The 25562-nt window shown below is 40.7% G+C and overlaps 1 protein-coding gene across 2 annotated transcripts; it reads right to left on the reverse strand.

Moving 5' to 3' along the window:
* Positions 1-24853, reverse strand: CALCOCO2 (calcium binding and coiled-coil domain 2). Of its 2 annotated transcripts, XM_042472579.1 has the most exons (13): positions 24624-24852; positions 22846-22948; positions 22123-22256; positions 18004-18129; positions 16384-16509; positions 13889-14047; positions 13366-13493; positions 11653-11743; positions 10211-10333; positions 8126-8212; positions 6834-6957; positions 4105-4133; positions 1-1952 (listed from the first exon to the last, which is right to left on the reverse strand). In XM_042472579.1, the coding sequence occupies exons 1-13, from the start codon at positions 24849-24851 to the stop codon at positions 1767-1769; spliced, it is 1644 nt and encodes a 547-aa protein (XP_042328513.1). In that variant the 5' UTR covers position 24852; the 3' UTR covers positions 1-1766. The 2 variants fall into 2 exon arrangements, with proteins under 2 accessions (XP_042328513.1, XP_042328514.1); XM_042472580.1 differs by lacking the exon at positions 18004-18129 and having other exon boundaries at positions 24624-24853.
* Positions 24854-25562: the final 709 nt, after the last annotated feature.

Below are 25562 nucleotides of genomic sequence, written 5' to 3' on the forward strand. Positions count from 1 at the left end.
TTCAAATAAAAGGACCACTTGAGTCAATTTATTTAAAATTAAGTGTAGACAGTCAGTAAATACAACTTTTAGATTTTCACGAGTAGGAGATTTTAACAGACCATCTGTTTAAAAGGTAATATCAAATATAATTAAAAACAGGATGCCATTATACCTAAAATAGATGCCTCCACCTGCAGCATTGGGTATTTGTCAGTAATTAAGACAGAGTTAAAATACCTGTAGGTAGCTGACCATTATTACAGCATTTGGTCTTGCATAGGAGAACATATGCTATTAACATCAAATAAAAACTTTTTAAAACAGTATTTTTCAAGAAGCAGTGCAAGAATTCTATACACCTGTTCAGTTCTTACCATCATGAAGATCTGCTGAATCAAAGCTTGGATTTAGCCTTGCCACTTCCAAAGCAGCATTAAAAAGCTCACAGGGTATATAAAGATATCCATTCATTATGTGATTACTTTGATTCCTGAGTTACCTATCAGCATTCAGCGGCAGTGAATACAATAAAAGGAGCAAATATTTTTGGTTTCGTTTTAACAAAACTGGTTCTAAGACCTGAGTTTTCTATCTCATGAGCTGCTTAAATGAGAAATTTCTAAGTAGCTAAGGAAATTGCTGTTGCCTTACAGTGTGGCAAAAGCATACAACTGGAAGCAATTTATGCTGAACTGCAGAAATAATCCAAGTTGACACCACTTTAACTGCCATGGATCAATGCCATGGAATTCTGAGCACTGTAGTTTGCTGTAGCATCAGACCTGACAGAGAAGGGCAAGTGTCCCACAAAACTACAAATCCCAGAATTCCATAGCATTTAGCCATGGCAGCTTTGGTCTCAACATCACCTATTTTTCCCTTTTCAGAATGTCCTTACTGGAAAACCGTTGTTGACCAGAGCAATAGACCAGGCCACTTAAAGACCAATCACAGGGAGATCCTGAACATACTATTTATGCCAAGATCACCTCTCCATAACCACCTGCTTTCTAGAACAACAAGTTCCCAACTTTTGGTCTTCCATTTGTTTTGGACTTCAGATCTTAGAGGCTCCAGCCAACTTGGCCAACTGTCAGGAATTTGGGGAACTGAAGTTCAAAACATCTGGAGGATGAAAGGTTGGGAACCACTGCTGTCTAGAAGTATCAGACTGCAACACATGTTGCATGGAGATGATGGGCGTTGTAGCCCATAAGGTGCCAGGTTAGAGAAGGCTGAGAACTGCAAGCAAAATCAAGTCCATTACTCCCCTGTTCTTTAACATATGATGCAACACAGGTGGACACGCAGACATTCTTACATCCATACAGAAAATAATCGAGGTGCCACCACACCTGTAGTTTGTTTCATTATTATTCCCTTTCTTAGCTTGAATTAGGCTTCTATTATTTACACAACTAGACAAACTATATTACAGAACAAATAGATTATGCTTGAGAGATTCTACGTGTGAAAAACATGGAGGAAAACATGTATTAGTACAATGCACAAGGGGAAAGCACCACCTCTCTTCAAAATAACCTGTACCAAGATTTAACCTGTTGAAGGGCATCATAAGATAAAAAAAATCGGTATGCCTTCCCAAGACAAGCAAAGTGCATATTTAATTGAATATGTTATATAACACAAGGGAGGAATTTATTAATGCTACAAGTCCAACAACAAGTTTCACCCTGGCAAATTAAGTCTAACAGCAACATATCCATCCTACTCCCAGATCATACAAAGAGAAAAGGGAAAACATTGATATAACACCTTACAGCTTAAAGACACTTGTCTAAGCCATGGCAGTAGACATGGTCATCATAAACTTGTTTGTTGGATTTGTCAAAGGTCTCGCAACAATATGGGCAGTCCAGGAGGTGGCTCCGTACATGATCAGCATACTGCTGCTCTTCGTCTTCATTAGGGAAGACTTCATTGCACACAGGGCATTCTTTCACAGAGACCTGAACAGGGAAGAAAGTGGAAGCGAAAAGAGAATATATGTTTTTAAAACTGCATGAGGCGGACATTCAACAGAAATATAAACTCAGGCTGTATCTGCACTGCAGTAATAATCCAGTTTGACACCACTTTAACTGCCATGGCTTATTGCTCTGGAATTCTGGGAATTGTAGTTTTTGAGACATTTAGTCTTTTCGGTCAGAGAGCTCTAGTGCCACAACAAAATACACTTCCCAGAATTCCATAGCACTGAGCTATGGCAGTTAAAGTGGTGTCGAACTGGATTATTTCTGCAGTGAGAATACAGCTTGAGTTTGGTTTTTGTGGAGTTTTGGCCAGTGGCAGAAGGAAAGCATGGCTAGTAGTATAAGTAATGGTGACACTCAAAGGCAGCATCCTGATAGTGACATGTTGCTCACAAACGTGGCTTATGTGCATATACATCCCTTTTTTGGATGAAGTGCAACAATGACTATGCTCTTGTCTTTGTGCTTTATCTCAAAACCTTACTCAAAACCTGTCAAGCCCTGGGAGGGGTTGCTACTGCTGCTTATTACCAGTAGGAAAGGAAAGGGGAGGCAATTCAAACCATGAAGATACAACTGCTCTGGGCTTCTGGGGGAAGGAAACAAGAGGATGCATTCCATCCATCTGTGCATCTTTGTCCCTCTCCCAATAAGACAAATCTAGCTGCTAGTTCATTGTCTGAGTCAGCTCCTCACCAGTAAACAGTAGAACACTCCCCCTGGACTTTGACAGCTGCTGTGGAGAGGGAAAGGCCATGGAACTGCATGGGTGAAGCTATGTTCCACCATATGGTCTCATAGTATATCTACATGGTCTATATAGGCCAGCTTACCAAAAAAAATGTGCCAGACCGGTCACATATAGGCTAATTGCAAACAGAATCCAAAGTCTGCCCAAATTGTGTTAGCAGCAGACTACAATTCCCAAGCTCCTTTGCTGGCTGCAATTTTTCCCTCCCTCCCTCCCTCCGTCCCTCCGGGTGTGGGTTTTTACCCTCTCATCAGGGGTCCTGGAGCTGTTTTGGGGATGAAGCAGCCTTCTCCACAGAGAAACACACACACTGCCTCCCTCCTCCTCTCAGACTTTTCCGTCTCTTTCCCTTTGCAAACTCATCCTCTCCAACTGGAGGGAAGGGATTGGCCAGGGCTCTCTCTTTCTCTCTCGCAACCCTGTCACAGGGTTTTCTTGGCAGGTTTATTCAGATGGGGTTTGACAATGCCATTTTCTGAGGAGGCTGACAGAGTGTGACTTGCACCAAGTCACCAAGTGGGATTCAATCCCTGCCTTCTAGAGTCATAGTCCAATGCTCAAACCAAATACAAGGTTGCTTTGGACTGATTTTGAATTGGTGAATGGCCAAAATAATGTGAAATAAAGGCTAATGAATTAACAAATAACGTGAAACAAGGCAAAACCATGGGAACCGGAAGCAAGCCCCACAGGAAGTGCAAAAAGGTCACAATCCGTTTCTGCCCTCACTGCACATGTGCAGGGATGCTAATTCGAAGTCTAGACTACGAAGGGTATGTACTCATGTGATAATTTCTTTTGCATTTGCACTACTTTGGCTTTGGGATGGGCACTGTGTTCTTCTGTGGTGTGATAACCATCCACGTAATTGTGTTAAATTCCGAATTGGCCCTACTTTCTTTTCTTTTGAAATTGAGAGCCAGTCCTCCCATGTGATAACGTCTTAAGAATGACACCAGGTTCCACATTCTTCTGCAATTGCTCCCATTTTTAAGTTTCCAAGCTTCAGTTCTACACTTGGCAACTCTTTAACAGAGTCTATGCTATATAATTCCCATATTAAATTTAAAACAACTCTGGCCTGAAGACTCAACTCTGGTTGGAGGCAGAAAGATGTAAAGGCTACTCTAATGAAACCAAAGCATGTGGCACTGTCAGTACAATCCCTGTTTATTTATCTCTACCTGTCCTCATCATTATGTCCTTTTTATAGGCCTGTAATACCAGAAGGGCAGGGACTTGCCTTCTTCACTTCTTGGTATAGATGGTGCTTCAGAAGGTAATAATGGGATAGAACAGAACACATTCCAACAATGAAATTGAAATCCTTTCCCAATAACCTATGAAAGCACACCAAAAAACCCAACTCCCACTTACCAAGTCTGCATCAGGAATCTCTGGGCATGCTGCAAAACAAAGAATACTTTTAGCCCCAGCAAGAAGAGGTGGGAACAAATAAATAACAGGGAAGACAACTGTAAAGAAAATGGTGACAACTTAAGATTAACACAGCCTATTCAGGCCGGAGCCTGTTTTAAGATCTACTCTATGGCTATGATGGTAGGATCATGTTCCTAAATCTCAACCTTGTTATTTCATTAATTATTCTATTTCTTGAATATCTTTTTCTTATAGATAAAATACACACAGCTTAATCCCAGGATGCAAAATACAACTCTGCCTCCCCCTAACTACAAGGCCAGTAAACTGGCTTAAGGCTGATATTCAAAAATTAGCTAATCACATCCCATTAATTACTTGGGAGCAGAAAGATACCTTAACCTGGCACCAAAATACAATGTTAAGGCCAGGCAGGTGTCACTATGGAGACCCTTAGATATTGAGGTAATATTAATAAATATGGATCTGTATAAGTGTGGTTGCATCTGTTCGTGTGGTTGCATTCTATCTTCCAGGTACTCTTAATGAAAACTGACTTGGACCCAGCTCAACCTGGATTTAGTTCTTGTTTTGGCCAGGAGAAGATATGCTTCACTAATCTTAGCTGGCATTTCTGAGAGTCCTGCCTGAGACCAGTTCACACCGCCATGCTGTTCCCCATCCTGGGAAGGGGGCAGAGAAAGGAAGGCTGAAATGGTGGTTAGAAAAGCTCCACTTGGTGCTTCAGGCTTAATCCAGGATGACATCCAGGACATGAACCTGGCCTTGACGTTATCCAGTCCAAGAAGAGCTGCAGGTTGGTAAATGGTTCTCCAAGTCTGCTTTAGAGACTGCTTGCTCTAATATATCCCTGGCCAAGAAGATAAGGTTCAGTGTCACAGGCTTGCCATTTTGGGAACTATGACATGTAGCACATTTCCACAACTCTGGAAAGTTTTCCCAACAAGTGCTTATCACAACAAGCTTTTAATGTTTTACTGATGCCAATTTTAGTGCATCATATCTTTCCGTGTAGCTGCCAGTGCCATTAAGTTTGGTTTTAAAATGTGGGCTACATTTTTCTTTCAAGTAGGCTGTTGTATTTGCATTTTTATTCAACATATTATACAGTTTTGCAATTCTGCTGTTAAACACTCTGGATACTTTACATACATGAATAGGGCATAAATGTATTAGTATTGTTGTTGGAGATGTTTATGTTAAAATGTTTCAAGGAATATAGGACAGATGCTAACTAAAAACAGAATCATATACAATATTTTGGTACATACGGGGAACCACAGGGTGGCACCATTGTCTTTCTCCAGAAGCATCAAACCTTTAATTAATTAAACCCAAATTACTGTAGCCTTTTCCAACTAGATGCTCTTCAGGTGTTGGTTTACAACTCCCTAACAAATTGGCTCATTAGTTCATTCCTAGCCCACAGGCCTTGGTGTTTCCAAATGGAGAAAACAATCTAAGATGATTACTACAACTTTTAAATTGCAATTACATTTAGAAAAGAAGCACCTTTGGCAATACTTATTACACTACGATGCCTTTCACCAATAGCTGTTGCAACGTCCAACCACAATTAAGGTGTCCCTTTTCTCTGATGGGGGAAACCCATCAAGGACTTCTCAATAGCACAAGTCCCAGGTATGAAACATTGCTCCCAGGGCAATCATATTATTGTGAGTCACGCAGTGTCAGTGTCCCCTCTTCTCCCCCTCCCTCGCTTCCCCTTGCTTTTCCCAAACAGCTCGATTACCATTTTGCCCACCTTTTTTTTTTAATTTTTTTTGTTGACCACTATAACAGTGCTCTGGAATTGTGTGAATTAAAATAATAAATAAACAAACAAACAAATAAATAAACCAAAATGAAGCATGAAGAGGGAGGCTGGGCTGGAGGAGGTTCACAAAGTTAGCACAATGATGGCAGCAGCAGACCCTGTCGCATGATTCTGAAGACATGCAATATTGGGGCTTTGAATGCACTATGTTTCCACCCCCCCTCCCCCCAATGCAATTGCTGTGAGAACAGAAACAGTACTCAAAAGGTTTTGGAACTACTCTTAGTCCCCTGCAAATAACTGGAGCTCCTGGAACAATGTTCAAAACCATCTACTAATCCTTGCTCAACTGCTGCTTTTCCTCCTACTCACTATATTTAATATGCCACAATTGTATTAATGAGGAATACTGCACTGGCCCCTATAGAGCAAGAGAATGTTGTGCCTATAGCCTAATGCCATATTTTGCTCAGCCAGCCATGAGATGGTCTTGGTTTGACCTCAGAAGTAAGGGAAGTTGGTAATGGCATCTAAGCACTTTACAAAGCATATAGAACTGTTCCTGTAGAGCACATGTTGGTACTGCCAGATAAAACATGCATATAGAAAGCAACTCAAACAGGTAAGACAACTGTCTCATCAAAAGAAGTACAAATGGTTGTAATGTGAAATATTATTTTCCTTTGTTATGCACAGTGCTATTGAAAATAATCTTCATATATTATATCAGGGGTAGGAATCTCTATGTTTTTTACTACAACTCCCAGTATTTCTCAACATCAACTGTGCTGACTAGGGCTGCTAGGAGTTGCAGTCCAACATTTCAGCCACATGATTCCTGCAACCTGTTCAGACAGTAAAATATATACTCTATATAAAATATATACAATCTATGCAAGGCATTTCTTGATATCAACTGGATACTCACCAAAATATGGATTCCCATATAAAAGATCTGTATTTTCTGGTGACTGGGTTAGGAGCCCAGCAGATGCATCATCTATCATTTCAGGAAGATGTGCCATCAGTCCTTCATTTTCCCGCCTTAAACACTGCAGAGAAGCAAGAGGTATAATGAGAAGTCTGAACTTTATGAATTTACAGCTTGACCTGAAGTGGCTGCTTGCATCTAAAATATAGAAAATGAAGCACTTGCAAAACACTTTATTCCAGGTTTAGAGGACCTGTGATCTTCCAGACATTATTGGTGTGAAAGTCCCATCAACCCTCAGCAAACCTAGCCAACAGTGAAGTATGAAGGGCACAGTAGATTGTCAACATCTGGAGGCCTACAGTTTTTTTTCATTCTTCTCTTTAGTCACTACAGAAAATCCATTTATTTTATGCCTGGGTATATGTGTGTGTGGACAATGAATACATCTATCTGTGGGAGTGGATTGGGCCAGAATGCTTTTTGATCAGGCAGTTTAGAGTATGATCTTTTAGCTGAAGCATGAATGAATGAAACTGGGGTGGGAGGCAGGAAATAGCACTGAATGCAGTGGTAGGGGAAGAAATATAGGAATGTTGGCAAAGAAATCAAGACAGGTGCTACTGCCTGCAATCTTTAATGGTAATATTGAGTATTATTATCAGCAGTTTATTGATGGTGTCCTTTAGTGTCCTTCAAGGCATCTTTGGAAATACAGTAAGGCCACAAAAGTTACTAGACCATCAAATTGCTCTCTCATTTTATCTTTTTTTAAATTGTCCCCTTGCCCACATATATTTAATATTAATGATTTGTGGCACACCGACACATTTAAGTATACAAAAGCTTCCATTGCTTGGTTGAGTGTCAATTTCTACTTGTTGCCATATGATCAGTTAAACAGCTATCTTCAAGGGCTTTTAAATTACCATTACTTATTATTATATTTATTTATATCCTGCCCTTTCCCAAAAATTGGAACTCAGGGCAGCTAACTACCATGTATTTCATTTCCCCTGAACAATAAAAGTAGTGTTAATATTCTGTAAGAACTACTCTCGGCCATGCTGGCAAGGGATGATGAAAGCTACAGCCTAATACACCCTGAGGCACTGGATCTCTTTTTAGTGGTGCTTTTCCATTGACTGTCAAATTATTTCATAAAAGATATATAAAAAACGCCTCATAAAGACACATGATAATGTATTTTCATCCCCCTTTGAGCATCCCCCCCCACCAGAAGACAAAGATGTGATCTTCCTTCCACTCTCACTTGACAAATCCTGTACCTGATTCTCCTTCTCCTTTTCATTGATTTCCTTCTGCAGGGTCTGAAGTAATAGTGTTTTCTCTTTCAATTCCTCCTCCAAATTTTGCTGCAGACAAAGAAAAGGCAATTTGGAATTAGAAGCTAAATGATGAAAATTGCTAAGAGCATTTGTCTATTATCCTATATCCATCCATAAATCTGTTTTTATCTTTGCACTTCCTTCGCTCTGTCCTGTGGGTTACGTCACACTCTATCAGACTACCCTATATCACAGACTTGTGGCAAAGAATATAACACAGACAACCTGGAATTCCTTGGAAAGATAAAAATGTACAATATACAACAATTCCACAAAAGTGTCCTTGGCTGTGTGGCCTCTATCACATGCTGCTGCCCCCAAAGACTGTTGTTGTGTGCCTTCAAATTGTATACTATATGGGGTTTTCTTTGTTCAGAGGGAATTTGCCTTTGCCTTCCTGAGGCTGAGAGTGTGTGATTAATCCAAGGTCCAGATTGGGTTTCCATGGCTGAGCAAGGATTTGAACTTGGTATCCAGAATTGTAGTCCAGTGCTCAAACCAGTACACTACACTGGCTCTCATCCCCAAAGATCCTGTTCTTATAAAATGGAATCCAAAATTTGAAAAGTTATTTTTGGACTACAAATTCCAGAAGTCCCCAGCCAGCAAACCTTAAATCTGTCATTTAGGTGATCCCCATAGTTTTAGTGTTCTAAATTGTTCAGAAACAAGGGGGTAGAATCACCTGAGCAGTGATGCTCACCGAGGCTGATATTATTTTTAAAGGGGAAACACAGCCACTGCTAGACCTGCTCTCCATGGATCTATTAGCCATTATGACTTCATAAGCTTCATATTCAAATGCTGGAGAATAGCAGGAAAGAGCTATTCCTTTCTTGTTTATGAACTTTTAATGGGTAAGCCAGGTGGCCAGTGAGGGCAACAGGATACTCATTGGATGCCACTTGCTCAGAAGCATGCAATGGCTAAGGAGATCCATGCCAACAAGTCTTGTTTTTGAGAGTTTTTAGAAAGCACCCAATTGGCCACTCCAAAAAACAGGTTTGTGCTTTCATTCCTCTCTTCAGCCACACATATTTTATTGGGAGGTGTAAAGAATACAATGTTCTGTACTACTTGGACCAGAATTAGCCCTCCAAGCTTTATTTTATTTATTAGGTGCTTGTGTATCTTACCTTTACTCCAATTACCAAAGGCAGTATGGACTGGCTGTCCTGCCAGTCTTCAATTATCCTCTTCACTTTATCTCTCAGCAATCCTATGAGGTAGATCAGGCAGAGAGGAAATGACTGGACCACCCAGGCTGCACCACTTTAACTGTCATGGCTCACTGGTATGGAATTCTGGGAATTGTAGTTTTGTGAAATAATTAGCCTTCTCTGTCAGAGAACTGTATTGCCACAGCAAACTACAATTCTCAGAATTACTTAGCATTGAGCCACGGCAGTTAAAGTGGTGTCAAACTGCATTATTTCTGCAGTGTGGATGCAGCCTCAGTGAGGTTTACAGCTCAGTAAGGACTACAGCTACACCATCCTAAACATGACTGTTCTTGTCTGGACTTGGAATCTATGCAGGGTTGAGCCTGGTTAGTAGTTGGATAGGAGACCACCTACGAATAAGGCTTTTTATAGCCAGCACAGTGTACTGGTTTGAGTGTTGGGTTAGGACTAGGAAACCAGAGTTTGAATCCCAGCTCAGCCATGGAAACCATCAGGTGACCTTGGACAAGATACATATTCTCAACCTCAGAGGAAGTCAATGGCAAACTCCCTCTTAACAAAACTTGATAAGAAAACCCAGTGACAGGTTCCACTTAATTTGGAAATGACTTGAAAGTACACAACAAGAACAACAAAGATCAGAATCTGGATTTCCCCCCAAAGCTCTCTAGCATAGTTTAAACAGAAGATGCTAGGGACTGAATGCGAACGTTTATGCATGAAAAAGCTTTTTGTCCTGTTAAGAAACAGTGGTCTCCACTACCTGGAAATTCCAGAGGGTCTCTGGAAAACAATGTAAAAGTCACTGATCTGCAGTAAAGGAAGGGTAAGGCCAGCTTACTTCTCTGAAATAGTTGGCATTTAATTGGCGATTCTCTTCCTTCAGTTGCTCCAGGTGTCTTGTTTTGTTTTGACCTTTCCGCTGCAGGTCTTCCAATTCCTTCTGTTGACTCTGTACCTGTGACTAAGATAGAACAACATGTATGCATGACTCCCCAAACATAGATCATGAAGGGAAAAAACACTGAACAATTACAGTAGACTCAAAAGACAGTCCCCTGATATTTTGGTAAGATTTCCAAATTTATAATTATTAAATCACTAAAAAGCAAAACAGAAGCCCTTATACAACAATGTTTACTATTTCTCCCCCCCCCCCCGCCCCATGTTTGAGAAAGGTTTTAAGAAACTGTGTGCTACTCAATACCATTTCCTGGGGAATAATAGCAGAAGAGTGATGTTCTGCACATAACCTGAATTGTGGGCTTTCCAGAGGCAGCTGGTAGCCACTGTGAATGCAGAACGCTGGATTAGGTAAGCCTTTAATCAGATTCAACAAGGCTGTTTTATGCACTTTTCCAACATGGAACCAAAACTGATCAAATTCTATACCAGCCTCCAATTCTTAGAAGAAAGAACTACACCAGGGTGAGCATCATTTGGACTTCCAGATGTTTTTGGGCTGTAATTCCCATCATCCTTCACCACTGGCCATGTTGGCTAGGGTTGACAGGAGTTGCAGTCCACCAACATCTGGAAGGCTGCAACCCTGATCTACGCATTTTATAGAATTAAGAGGGATCTCACAATGCTTCAGTGGCTCCCTCACTCCTAGAACAATGAAAGCAAGCCCTCAATGGGGTGCTAGAATTTTGAACTGTAAAATATCTGACACAAAGTGATGGAGACATTTTTAAACATAACATTTTAAAAAGACATAACCCTTTTCATGGAAATCCACATACTGCAGGGCAAGTTTACCATAGCTCTTACCTTGATATGATATGACATGAAAGGAGTTTTCTTTTTCTTTTTTTAATGAAAGCAATCATTTTAAAATGTGACACGCACTGACACACCCATGCTTTGCTGTGTATGTCTGGGATTTTCATCTCATTCTGCCTGATGTGTACCACAGTTCAGAGAAATGGCTTTGAAACTCATCACATTACCATCATCATCCCACCCTGCAGTGTAATAATCAGATAGGAAGAATCTGGCATCAAGGTAGTTCCTCAACCCTGACCACAGTGGTAACTATATATCATACATCCATTTGTGGTTGAATGGAATGAGTAGCAGCCTTGGTTCATGAGTGAGATTGGCCACAAGTAAAGAAATTGGCTGTATTTAGCCTTGCCCATTAAAGCACAAGTTCCACTTATGGTTCTCCAAATGCCAAGAGGGGTTTTAAGAAGTCTCAAGAGCATAAATTCCATTCCTTTACTCCCAAGGGCCCTGTGACTTGTAACCTCAAAGGAAGATTCAGATATGCTTCCTCACCTGGAGCTGATCCATATGATTCAGAGTGGTTTTCAGCTTCTTTTCCAGCTGTTCCTGTTCAGTCAACATATTTTTTCTCTCTTCTTTGACCCTGTTTGGAAAGTGGATCAATCATTTTAATTATTTACTGAGTTTATATACTGGCCAATAGCAGTCGTTTTTAGAACCAAACAGTGAATTTAACCATTTCCGGGAGGATTAGCTTACTGCAGCATAAGTTAGTCATCAAAAAAGACTATGGAGAGGTGAAATTCACGTAGCCCATCAGTTTTGTTGGACTGCAGCTCACAGCATTCTTCATCATTAGCTATGCTAGCTATGGATACTGAGAGTTGCAGGAGTGAAGTCAAAGGCTTTCGTGGCTGGCATTCATAGTTTTTTGTGGATTTTTTGGGCTATGTGGCCATGTTCTAGGAGAGTTTCTTCCTGATGTTTCGCCAGCATCTGTGGCTGGCATCCTCAGAGAATGCTTGCCTGGAAAGGAGTTGGGTATATATATTGTGTGCAGGAGTACTTCCTCTGTTTAGAACTTCTTGAAATCTCTCCTGCATTGAACGCAGAACCCTTCTCAGGGTTAAGACTTTGTAAAGTCAGTGCATTGTACTGGAGATATATATATATATATATATGAAAAGTATTCACAAGTCTTTTCTCTGGCTTTAGGAATAGTCTGGGGTAAATTTGACACTGGAACTGTACTATGCAAGACCTTCTAACTGATGAAAGCCACACAGTGGATGTGTTAACACTCTTAATCTTAATTATTAGTGAAACAAGCCACTGTGAAACTACAAGAAGCCCTTGCTTATCTGATGGGTTAAAAATGGAGCATTGTTAGAAAGTGAAATTAGTTGAAAAGTGGAACCCAGGTTTTTTTAGCTTGCAAATGTATTTTGGCCACTGAAAACGTAAGACAGTATATATCAAACATAAATAACACAGTATATATCTGTGTTTGTGTGTACACACAGACACACAAATGTGCATGCATACTGAGCCTTGTAAGCAAGAAGAACTGATGAATAAGAGGAACCCCTGTCAAATTAATGGAATTTCTCTGTAATTTGCAAGCCTTGAAAGATCAAGTCATTGGAAAGGGAGTTGTCAAAAAGCAGGGAAGCCCTGGATAGCCTGAAACTGGCTTCCTTCTAATTAACATATGGCCAAAATAGACCAGCAGAAGGGGTGGCTTGGGCTTGCAGCAACCATGTGCTACAGCCCCAATCCGTCTCGAAGTCGCTCAAAAAAGCAGCGGCAAAGAACTGCTCCTTTTTCAGGCAGCCAAAAGCCGGCTTTGCACCCGCACCCGCACCACAATCAGAAACCGACTTCATAATGCTCCAGCAGTGTGTAAATGGCATGTCGCTGGAGCATCATGAAGTCGTCCCCGTGTAAACAGCTGGGTGGCTTCCAGGCAGCTTGGGAGTGTGCGGCATGTAAATGCTGTACTCCCAAGTTGCCCAGAAGGCAGCTCAACTTGTCGGTCTGTTCTGGCTCATACTTAAGACTTAAATTATTGTTTATCCAGATTCAGACAACATGGCGAACTATGGTTAATCAAGAATGGAAACAAAACTTCTGAACTTCTCTTTGTGAATGAACTAGAGTTGAAAGAGATAAACTAATGAGCCTGAAGGTTGCCTAAACTTATTCTCCATGAGAAGTTGCAGTTTTAACTTGTGACTGAAACAGCCCATGCCAAAAAATACTCACTGGCACAGTTCCGTCTCTGTAGAGCTGCTCTGTGTTTCCAGAAGAGTAATCTGCTTTTTTAAACGATTAACTTCCACATCAAGTTTCTCGTTACTAATCCTTAAATTACCCATAATTCTTTCAAGATCCTGAAAAGTAAGATTAGCAGATAGAATTGGATAATGGAAACCAACCCATCATAGGAAAGTCAAAACGTATTTGGCATTTGCAAAGGTAACAGTAATCAGATTCCCACTATCTATCACCCACCTAAGTAAAAACATTATTCCTTCAATAATATCCACAATCAACGAAATAGCAATACCTTTATTGGGCCAACTAAAAATGCACAAAATACATCATGCAAGCTTTTGAAGCTGTACTGGCTCCTTTTTTGTGGACCCTGGATGTTATTGTAATTTGCATTATGATCAATATGCAGTATGACCCTGATGTTATTTTCCTTCAAGATTCCATATTCATCTACTGTGTTACACTTTCCACTATTAATATCTCCTGTTCAAATTAGTCTCTTTTTGTTTACCTCCTTTTCCTTTTGCAGTTTGATCTTATGTTCCACAACAGCAGCCAGCTCAGCCTGAGCAGAAGTTATCTCTAAAGCTTGTCGATCCTGAGCTCTCTGAAGCTCCATAGTCCCAGTCTGCAGCAAACACACTTTATTCTCAAATTCCCTTTTCTCTTCCTGGACACACAAAATAGAGGAGAAACACACATTGTTAAGAATAAAGCAAGCATGATACAGGTGGGCAGATATGGTAGCTTTAGTTGGAGTCTACCTCACTTTGACCTCAGCCAGCATAGCTAATGATCACAAATGATAGGAGCTGTACAAACAAGCTTCATTTATATACCGCTTCATACCGCCTAAGCAGTGTCTAAGCAATTTACAACTGAAAGCTAATTTGCCCCCAACAATCTGGGTGCTCATTTTAGCAACCTCGGAAGGATGCAAGCCTGAGTCCAGCTTGAGCCCTTTTGCTGGTCTTGAACTCGCAACCTTATGGTTTTGTGTAAGTGGCTGCAGTACAGGCATTTAACCTTAACCACTGAGTCACCAGGGCTGTAGCATCTGGAGAGCCACAACTAAAGAGCCCTATCAGCTACCGGTCCTCCAAATGCAGCTTCCAGCATTCTTCACCATTGGTTATGCTGGCTACAATAGGAGTTGCAGGCCAACAGCATCTAGGAAAATATTTGCCCACCCCTGATCAATTTCAGTTACGTGCCTTCAAATCATTTCCAACTTATGGCGACCCTATCATGGGGTTTTTTTGACAGGGTTCTTCAGAGGAGGATTGCCATTGCCATCCTTTGAGGTTGAGAGAATGTGATTTGCCCAAGATCACCCAGTAGGTTGAAGTGGGATTTGAACCATAGTCTTCAGACTCATAGTCCGACATTCAAACCACTCCATCATACTGGCTCTCAGTACACAGTCTTAATAATTGCCATATATATTCATCTATACGTCTAAAAATGTATGCCCCAAAATTGACCTCAAGACCCCAAATTAACGTATTTACAAGTCAATATGGTATGCATTAGCAACACATTCAGATTTCCCCATGTGGTTGGGAGAGAGTTTCTTTTTCTCTCAAGCCAAGCAGAAAGAGTCCTGGGTGACTGATTGCTGTTACTTGCTGCTGGCCGCTGCTGTCTGGGGAGTCAAGGGTGAAACCTAAAGTTGAAACGCTGAAGCAAAAAGCCTCAATTAGAGTCCCTCTTGTTGTGCGCATACACACGCTGAAGGAGCCTCCATGTTTTACCTTCGATTTGTCCATGGTTCATGGCAAAATTTATAATTTCCATGGTTCATGGCAAAATTTATAATTTTAGCCACAAAAACTGCCCTTAACTTACACATGAGTTCAACTTATAGTCGAGTATATATGGTAAGAACCTTGCTTTTTCTCAAACACTAAGGGCAAACAGCACTGGTTGTTAAATGTGCCTTTCCATCCATCCTGCAGATTTCCTAAAATGCAAATGACATCAGCTTGAAACCAAGTTTCAGAACCACAGATCTATGTTTGTTTGATCCATGGAGACACTTTAGAGTCCCCTGTAATTTTATTTTATTTTTTCCAGAATGGACCTACCTCTGCAACCCTGAGTTTTTCCTGCAGATCTTGAGTCTGCTACTGGAGACTCACTTGTTTCTCTTTCAGCTTTTGGTTTTCATGAAATAAAGGGCCTAAACAGACAGGCCAAAATAAAGCTGCTTTCAGTCACTTTGAGGTATGCTGTTTAAATGATGCATGTGTCCTAAGAGGCTGGAAGCCATGCCAAAGCCATGCTCCAGTCCTAGGAACAGGAGCACAGCTTTGCCACAGCTTCAGGCCTCTTAAGATGCATATGTCATTCAAATGGCATACCTCCCAAGTGACTCGAAGCAGCTTTATTTTGGCCTGTCTGTTCCTGCCTGGTTGTATTTTGTTGCATAACCTCTTCCACTTCTCTCTGGTATAAAACAATAACTCAATCATAACTTGAAAACTATTGATACACGTTTGCAAAGGACAAAACCAACACTGCCCAGAAGGGCAGCTGGTTCTTCAGATTTGTGGTCAATGGGCCCTAAGTGCCATTAGAGGGCAAAAGCTGAGGTGATTTAGTGTTTTGAATTGCTCCCATCATCCCCACCCAGCATGACCCAGTGCATGCCATTGAAAGCAAACCACTGAAAAAGGCAGTCTAGATTAATATACACATTTATCAAGATACAGTATGCTAGTTTTCTTCTAATGGGCAGAAACTGAGGACACTAACTTGTGATTATGAACTCTATCCAAACTTCAGTGGGGGAATTCCCCCAAGCAAATCATTGTATCCAAATGTGCATCTCTAAATGTTGTTGGACTACAACTCCTAGAAGCTTTGTCCACTGGTTATGCTGGCCAGAGTTTCTGGGAATTATAATCCAACAACAACCAGGGAACCACTGGTCTATATTTGTTTGATCCATGCACTTTAGAGTTCCCTTCATTTTTATTTTTATTTGTTTTAGAATGAACCTACCTCTGCAACCCTTAATTTTTCCTGCAGATCTTTATTCTGCTCCTGGAGATTCACTTGTTTCTCTTTCAGTTTTTGGTTTTCATAGAAGTAAGTTGTATTTTGTTGCTTAATCTCCTCCACTTCTCCCTGTATCAATCCATCAATCAATCAATCAACCAATCATAACTTGAAAACAATCAACAGTTTTGCAAAGGAACACACCAGCACTGCCCAAATGTGCATCTAGTTCTTCAGGTGGAGCACCTGCTTCAAGATTTGTGGTTAATGAGCCCTAAATGCCACCACAGGGCAAAAGTTGAGTCAACTTAGTATTTTGGATATGTGTTGTGGAAAACAGCCACCTGTGAGCCTCCCTCACTAGCTCACAGCAAACCTTCAGCTTGACAAAGCAGAAGAATGAGAGGAGACCGAAGTCAGCTGAAAACAGTTTATTTTGCTGGCAATATTCCCAAAAAGAATTAGTATTCCAAAGTTTTGGGACCCCGTTCTAAGGAAAAATTCCAAGTTTTATAGGAGTTCAAACAAAGAAGCTTCTTCCATACATTCTATTGGCTGTTTCAAAGTTTAAACATATAGAACTTTCTTGCAATCAGAACAAAGATACATGAATATATGAAAATATACTTAAGGCACATTTGGTTACATTCCTCTCTCTTATCACTTATGTGTTAATTTGCCCCCCCCCCTTCCTCTGCCAGGGATGCCGCTCTCTTATCTCTTGATGTATTATGGCTCTTTAGAAGAATGCCAGGTGCCAAATGAAGCCTTGGTAGAGCAAAGGGTCATTTTGTTCTGCATTCCTGCATCCTTGATGGGGCCCTAATCTAAATTCCTTTTCTTATATACAGTCAGAGCAAATGCTTTTGTTAATAGCTTCTAAAATTGCTTTTCACATTCTATATTTCACTATAGATTTCTAAGCTACTCATTGATTATTGAAATCCATCCATCTCATATGCAGTACTCCTATCATCCCCACGCAGCATGGCCCAGAACAGGCCACTGAAAGTAAGCCATTGAGAAAAGCAGTCTGCATTAATCATATACATATATATACAGTGCGCCCGCGCCATACGCAGGCGCGCCATACGCGGACTTGAGCGTATGCGCTCAAGCCGCGGCACGCGTGTGGGGCGGAAGGGGCAGCGCGTCCCATTCAATTGAATGGGCGCGTGCGCCCATTGCGTCCCCCGCGCCGCCACGCACGAGCCCCATTGTTTCCAATGGGGCTCAAGCATAGGCGGAATTCGCCTTACGCGGCGGGATCCGGAACGGATTCCCCCATGTAAGGCGAGGACGCACTGTAATGATTTTCTTTTAATGGGCAGAATCTGAGGATACTAACTTGTGATTATGAACTCTGTCCAAACGTCAATGGGAAATTCCTCCAAAGCAAATCACAGTATCCAAATGTGCATCTCTAATTAGTGTTGGACTACAACTCCCACCTTTGTCCACTGGTCATGGTGGTTAGAGCTTTTGGGAATTATAGTCCAACAACAACCAGGGAGCCATTTTCAAAACCACTGATCTATATTCATTTGATCCATGCAGACATTTTAGTGTTCCCTGTAATTGAATTGAGTTGTTTCATTTTGTTTTGTTTTAGAATGGACCTACCTCTGCAACCCTGAGTTTTTCCTGCAGATCTTTATTCTGATTCTGGAGGCTGACTTGTTTTTCTTTCAGTTTCTGGTTTTCATGAAGTAAAGCTGTATTTTTCTGCTCTATCTCCTCCACTTCTCCCTGGTATAAAATAAACAATCACTCAATCATAACTCGAAAACTATCAACAAAGGAACATACCAGCACTGTCCAAAGGCGCAGCTCGTTCTTTAGGTGGAGTACCTGCTACAAGATTTGTGGTCAATGGGCCCTAAGTGCCACCACAAGTCAAAAGCTTGGACAACGTAGTATTTTGAATTACAGTTCTCAAATCTCCACCCAGCATGGCCCAGGGCTGGGTATTTGGGAAACTGCAGTCAAACAAATCTGAAGAGTAGACTTACGGCTGGGCTAGAGACTGTTAGAAATTGTATGTTGAGAGGACCTCATATTTAGGACCTTAGTGACTAACTGAAATAAAGAAGTTGGCAGCATGAGCTTTCGTAGACTTCAGTCTACTTCCTCAGATGCATAACTGTTAGAAATTGTGTCAACTTTTCAAAATTCTAACAGCAGACAAGGAAAGGAGATTTCCATCAGAACTAGAGCATAGGGGAGATTTTAACCCTACCCTCTCTGGCTGAGATCTCAATGAAGCCCTATTTTGCCCAATATGGGCGGCTCTAAGACATGGGCAGGGAGCTCCCAACAGTAGTGCTCCTGAAGAAAATTTCTCCTCACCTATTCCAATTACTAAATAAAGATGGGGAAAGCCCAATACATTTCTAATGCTTTTTTTCCCTTGTCACATAGAGTTTGATCCTAATTTTTCAGCTGAAAGATAACAGCAAGAACACAAAGAAGAGAACCACTGCCAGGGAACTTTTTGGGGGTTTTTTGGAAAGAAAGGACAGATGGAGCCAGCACATGTGCATAGATATGAGTCTTGAGCAAGATACTCACTGACATAAGGAGTACTGAAAAGGACCCTCCAGAGACTTTGATTAAGCCAAAGCACTTGACACTGTGAGCAGATGTGCTCCCTCTCAGCTCCTTTTTAAAACTTGTCTGGCTAAAGAGATGTGTCAGCAAAATTTGATCTTTCCACAATTGCATGTAACACTTGCCTTAAATGAAAGATCAGAAACCTTTACACCTCTAATTTTACCACTACATGCTCCACTGGTCTCTTAAATAGTTCCACCCTGTCCTCCATTCTGTCTGGAATTCCTTCTTTCCCAGAACCTAGGAAAAGGGTCTTGTTCTCCAAACCCCACTCTTTCCATGAAACTCAGAAATGCAGAACCTATACACTGTGGGTTCAGGGTGACCAGAGGTCCTCCGTTTCCAGACCATGTCCCACATTTCAGCCTTCTGTCCAGGAGAAATTGCAAAATGTATTCCATTTTGAGCAGGACTAAAAAGCATGAATTGATATTTGTATGAGTGTTTTAGCTTTTCATTGGTCATGTCCTACATTTTGCAGTGCCTTGTCCTCCTTTGTGGTTATGCCATCTGGTCACACTGTGTGGATTGCATGTGATTCTCAATTATGTGTGCTGGAATTCCTATCTACTCTTTTTGCAATCCTATTGATCAACTGGATGACATGAAAAAATAATTGCCACAGCAATGCAACCAGAAATTGCTGGGGATGAGAAAGAGGCTTTCTCAGATGTTAGGAGGGAAACACATTCTTATGTCTAGTCAGTAATATGAACTATTTAAGAGCATTTGATCTGCATGTTTTAAAAATGTAAATGCAAGGAAATAAGCTGTGTTTTGTATGTCTGAAAAAGTTTGCAACAGAGTTTACTTCTGAAGATAAACATAAAACTGAGCTGTACTTTATGTGTTTCATAGGCAAGTGTCCAAATGGGTAAAAATGATACTGTATTGCTTTTTCTTTAAACATTTCCCAAGACTGGAAAGATTGTGCAACCTTGCCCTGATCCTTTGTTCTCATCTGAAATGAAACCAGAGCAGATGAGACTGCATCCTATTAAAACCCCATTTTGCCTAACCATAGCCTCTTCTTTCCCCTTGTCATCTGACTCCCCCAATGCCTGCTTTATGTTGTAAGCTCTTTGAGACAAAGACCTGTATTTTGCTTATGCTACCATGCAAAATTCCATGTTCATTGGTGCCAGGAGAAAATAAATAAACAAGAATAATCACAAGTGGGAAAATGCAAAGACATTTTTCTGCACTAGTTCTTCTCTGCTGTTTGATTGTCTTTAATGGTCCTGAAAATTGAGTTATCTGGTTTAATTACATGTGTGTTTCAGTTAGTGTGTTGTAGTGGTTTGAGTGTTGGACTACGATTCCGAAGACCAAGGTTCAAATCCTGGCTCAGCTATGTAAACCCACTAGGTGATCTTGAGCAAGTCACATTCTCTCAGGCTCAGAAGATGGCAATGGCAAACCCCCTCTGATTAAACTTGCCAAGAAAACTCCATGATAGGTTTGCCTTAGGACTGCCATAAGTTCCAACCACCATTTTAGCTCATTTTTTGAAACACTTGGTGTAGAACTGAAAAGGATCTCACTGTCCACTTTTTCCTCTATGCATGACTTCCACCAAACCAGCCACCTATGTTATGTCATTGTTCACCTGTGAAGTCACTAGCCGCACCACAGTCATGTGACTTATTTGAGCATTCTTAACATTTCTTGGAGGGACATGTTCTTGTCCCTTAGACATAGTGTTCTCAGTAGGTCTGGAAAGCTTGAACAATCCACCCTACAAAATGTGGACAGCACACAAACTTTGCAGATACCCTCCAATAAAGGTTTGGCACCTTTCTCTCTACATGTGATAATCCAGGCAACCAATATCTGGGACATAGCTAGATGGTGCAAAAGGCACCATTCTGTAATAGGAAGTTGGTTTTTAAAAAGCCTTTTAAAAGTGCTAATTCCTTTCTCCATCAAATGTAACTACAACTGATAATTGCCATCTTTTTATTTACTTACAATATTTCTATCCCTTCTCATGAAACATTCTCATGAAACATTTTAAAAACAAGCTTACACATGCCAATTCCCAATATTCATTTGACACACAGTCATGTATTTGTATTTTATGAATGCATGTCATTATTTATTACTGTTAACTGGACAGATATTACTACAAGCACAGAGCTCTCTCTCTCTCTCTTTCAGCAACATTGCCTCATTTTGGAAACTACAGAATAGTACACCACACCACCTTCAGCCATTACAGCCCTAGGTATAGTTATATGTTCTGCTTAGACAACATTATCAATGGTAGGGAGAAAGCATCTACCACTTTCTCCTAAAATGATTTCACCAGGTTACTTGATATGTGTGATGTGGGGATTTTAGATGTATTTATTAATTATTAGTGCTGCTGCTGCTTTTTATTAAGTATAACTGATTGATGTTCATATCACAGCTGTTCTCCAGGGTGGGGAATCATGTTGTAGCTGTTATTGCCGCTGCTGCTGCTGTCATATCACTTCATATCAACCCCAATTTAACGTATTCTAATTCTGAGGGTTTCTTGTCATGATTTATTAAGAGCAAATTTGAAGGATGAGAGAGTGTGACAGGGTCATTCAGCTGCTTTCCATGGATGAGCAAAGATCTAAAACTCTGGTTTTGTGGCGATCTAGTCCAGCACTCAAACCACTACACCACACTGGTTCTCAGGGATCATGCAGGCCTCTGAATGCTCCTGGACTGCATGTCACCCCACTCCTAACCACTGGCTATGCAGGCTAAGGTTGTTGGACCCTTCTGTCCAACAAAATCTGGAGACAGGCATGATTCCTATCTCTGCTATAGAATTTGTGAAATTACTGATTTATTGTACTTTTGTATATTCAAAGCCATTTTGTGAGAGTTTCTTCCTGGAATGAGTGACCTAAAACATATATATTTTTCAAAAGTCAGAAAACAACAGATCAAGAGTAATAATGGATGGTTGACTCACAGATGTCTCAAAGGACTATAGTAGAGATAGGAATATCTTGATCTACAACTCCCATCAGTCTTACTCAGCATAGCCAATAACACAGGATTGTGGAAATCAGAGTCCAAAACATCTGTAAGGCCAAAGTTTCCACAGTTCTGCACTATAGGCTACAAGGCAAAAGAAAGGAAACAAACCTGTGTAGTAACCACCAGCATGTCATCCTCAGCCTCTGCACGGAACTGAAAAGGAACACTGGCACCACGGACTTGCCCATCCTGGTCAACATAACAAAACTGATAATATTCATCATCCTTGGGGAGGTAGTAAGCTAAAAGGACAAAAACCAATCTCATTTCTAGCATCTCAAGCATGCAAAAACAATGAAAGCTGCACTATACTAGATCAAATTATTCTCAGACAGAATTCTTTTCCATCACTTGCTATCTGGTACTTTTTTATTTTAAAAAGGAGATGCCTAGGATTGAACTTGGGACCTTCTAGATGCAAGGCATATTCTCTACCCCTGAGCTATAGTTTCTCTTTTTAAAAAACACTCTTACTTTTTGATATGGACTTGCAGAAGCAGAAATGTCAGCTACAAAACCATATTAAGCACTCCAGTTCTGCTAGCACTGGGTGAGACCATGCTTTCGGGCTCTTGCTATGAAAGACAACAAGGAGTGCTAGAGATAGATGGTGTTTGAGAATGTTCAGCATCTCCCCAGAAGCTGATTCTTACGTTTTGCAAACAAAGGAATGACAGCAATAGAATGCACATTAATTTGGTACCAGATTTTTTAGAATGATACTAGTTGAAGCCTATTGGCCTTGGGATCTTATAATGCCATTATGGCTATAACAAACAGGACAAGACTGCATTCCTACTCTATCCAATCCCTCTCATTCCTCCCACTGACCTTTGAAAAGCACCTGTTGAAATTCAGCACCACTGCTGTTGGGGATGCTTGGTAAAGGTGCCCACATGAAGGTGTAATATTCACGAGTTGTCTTCCATCCCACCTGCAATAATAAAATATTTGTGTCATGCTCTTCAGTTAACTTAGAAAGAGACTAGGACAGGACCAAAGAGAAAAAAATCTCCTATAATAATAATAATATAAATTATTTATTTATAGCCTACCCAATCACAAAGAATCTGGGTGGGTTACAGCAATAAAAATATATACAGAGTACAATTCAAAATTCAAAATTAGCCCCTTTCCAATCCCCAATACCCCTCTCTCCCTCCAGGATGGAAGATGGCAGTTGTTGCCATGGAGGGATGGGCTCTGGATATGTTGAGCGTCCAAAGGGGAAGGATCTCTCAAGAAAAACATAAAAGCAAAGAGCAAGGACCTGAAAACCAAAACCAAACCTCAAGAACAACTGTGATTTTTTATTTTATAAAATTCAGGTAAAATGTATACAACACATGTAACTATATATACTGTACAAACAATTAACAAAATTAAATTCATCCAATTTAGATCCTGTATTGCAAAATGGTTCTCGTACAGCCCCAAAAGACATCCAACACATATAGTTTTATACAGCAGAACAATTTTTAAAAAGTAAATTGACTGGACCCTTTTAGTCAGTCTCTGGGTAACTACAGTATACTTCCTTCAGCTGCTTTTTATCATTATAATTTTCTCTCCTATGCTTTGAGTAAGGCAAGAGATTCCTACCAGAGAGAATTTTTGGCAGCCCCACCAAATTATACCTTCCGAGACACTATAACGCATAAATCATTAAAGCTTATCATATCTTGTAGTGTAGGCGCTGGAAAATGACACCCAACACAACAATTCAAAAGCAACAAAGAATCCTGTGGCATATTAAAAACTACTGTATTTATTTATAGCATGAGTTCTCATGGACTTTAGCTCACTTCACTGAATGCACCTGCTGAAGTGGGTGACAATTCACAAAAGCTCATGCTATGTAATAACTATATTAGTCTTAAAGGAGCCACAGGAGTCCATTGTTTTTCTGCAACTGTCTAACACATCTAGTAATTTGAAATCATGACAAAAAGAAATAAACACTGGTTGTCGTGTGCCTTCAAGTCATTTCCAACTTATGGCAACCCTAAAGCAAACTTATCATGAGGTTTTCTTGGCAAGATTTGTTCAGAGGAGGTTTGTCATTGCCTTCCCCTGAGGTTAAGAGAGTGTGAGTTGTCAAAGGCCACGCAGTGGGTTTCATGGTCGAGCTGGGAATTGATCCCTGGTCTCCAGAGTCTTAGTCAAACACTCAGATCACTACACTACACTTGCCCTCACCCAATACAGCCTGATACTAACACGACAACGACAACAACAACAACAACAACAACAACAACAACAACCCAATTTACTTATTAATAGCACTGTAAGACTGGGCTGAGGATAATCATGTTAGCTTTCAAGCTCCATGGTATAAATGCCTTCTTGATATGGATCTCAATTGGAACTTTTAAAAAAATGTTCCAAGGCTCCATTTCTTCTCCCTTACAAATTCCTGAGCTTTCTGGCATTGCTCCATCTCCGAATACAGCCGTTGCTGCGGCTGATACTTCAAGGAAGGGAAAGAGAAGCCTTTATAACCCCAGTTGACCATGATGTTGTAAAACTGGAGTTCATGACTCATCGTAAGTAAATTCCAATGTCTACATTGCACCATACAAGCAGTGGTTTTTATAACATGAACTTACCCTGAATATGCCCACCCAGTCCTTCCTGCGTGGTGTGATCTGCTGGGAAAGGTTATAATGACAAGTTATATCTGCTCCAGGAATGTAGAATTTCTCCACATTTGTAAAGATGACCTGAGAGAAGTGGCAGGTGTCCAAGAGAACAGCGGAAGTTGGAGGTTCATCTGAGTTATTGCAGGACACAGCTTCCATGTTGGAGTTCTGTGAAAGGACAAAAGAGAAAAACATAAATGTAAAGACAGGGAGAGGAGAAGAAACAAGGAGAATTAAAAACAGACATCTGACTGTATGAAAGCATATTAATTGCACCTAAAATAAGATCTTCCATAGCACTAGAGGAATTTTGTCTGAAATAACAGTTGCCAATGCTAAACATTACAATGAGGGATAGATTGTATCGAAGGGGATGCTAACTCTAGACTAAAATAGAAAATTCACTCAGGGGTGAAACAGATGGTCAAAATAAGCAGGTTTCTGGTCGGCTTCAAGGCAGGGCATTTAGACAACGCACGACTTGAAGTCAGATGGAAAGCACACCCAAGCTGCACTATGGAAGAAAAGCTGGGCTAAAAAAGAGCTGGTTTTTCACAGAAAATGTGCACCTTCGCATGTATGTATAAATGCATCAATGCCAGGGAGGCTCTAAAGGGGCACTCTAGCCAAACCCTAACTCTAATTGTGCATGTATACACCCCATGGCAGGAGCGCATTTAAAAGGGACGGAACTGCCATACCCAAGTGGTGAGGGTGGCAATGCCCAAAAGAGAAAATGTGACATCTCTCATGGAGATGAGTACAATATACACAAAACAGTCAAAGAGTGGGCATGCGGGGGTATGATTGTACGTTTCCAGCATCTGCATGGGCACACCTCTACTCCAATGCCCTATCCAGGTAAAGTGCTGTACAAGTGAATGTGTGCAGGTTTACAAGGACAAT

Source organism: Sceloporus undulatus, chromosome 6 (genome assembly GCF_019175285.1).
Source record: "Sceloporus undulatus isolate JIND9_A2432 ecotype Alabama chromosome 6, SceUnd_v1.1, whole genome shotgun sequence".
In the NCBI taxonomy this organism is placed as follows: domain Eukaryota; kingdom Metazoa; phylum Chordata; class Lepidosauria; order Squamata; family Phrynosomatidae; genus Sceloporus; species Sceloporus undulatus.

Excerpts from the sequence above, each read along its gene's own strand:
- CALCOCO2 (XM_042472579.1), bottom strand. The coding sequence starts at position 24,851 with ATGTTTTTCTCTTTTGTCCTTTCACAGAACTCCAACATGGAAGCTGTG. Across the intron at positions 18,130-22,122 it reads TGCTGGTGGTTACTACACAG|GGAGAAGTGGAGGAGATAGA; the intron begins GTTTGTTTCCTT and ends ATTTTATACCAG. Across the intron at positions 14,048-16,383 it reads AAAAATTAAGGGTTGCAGAG|GAAGAGAAAAGGGAATTTGA; the intron begins GTAGGTTCATTC and ends TTGTGTGTCCAG.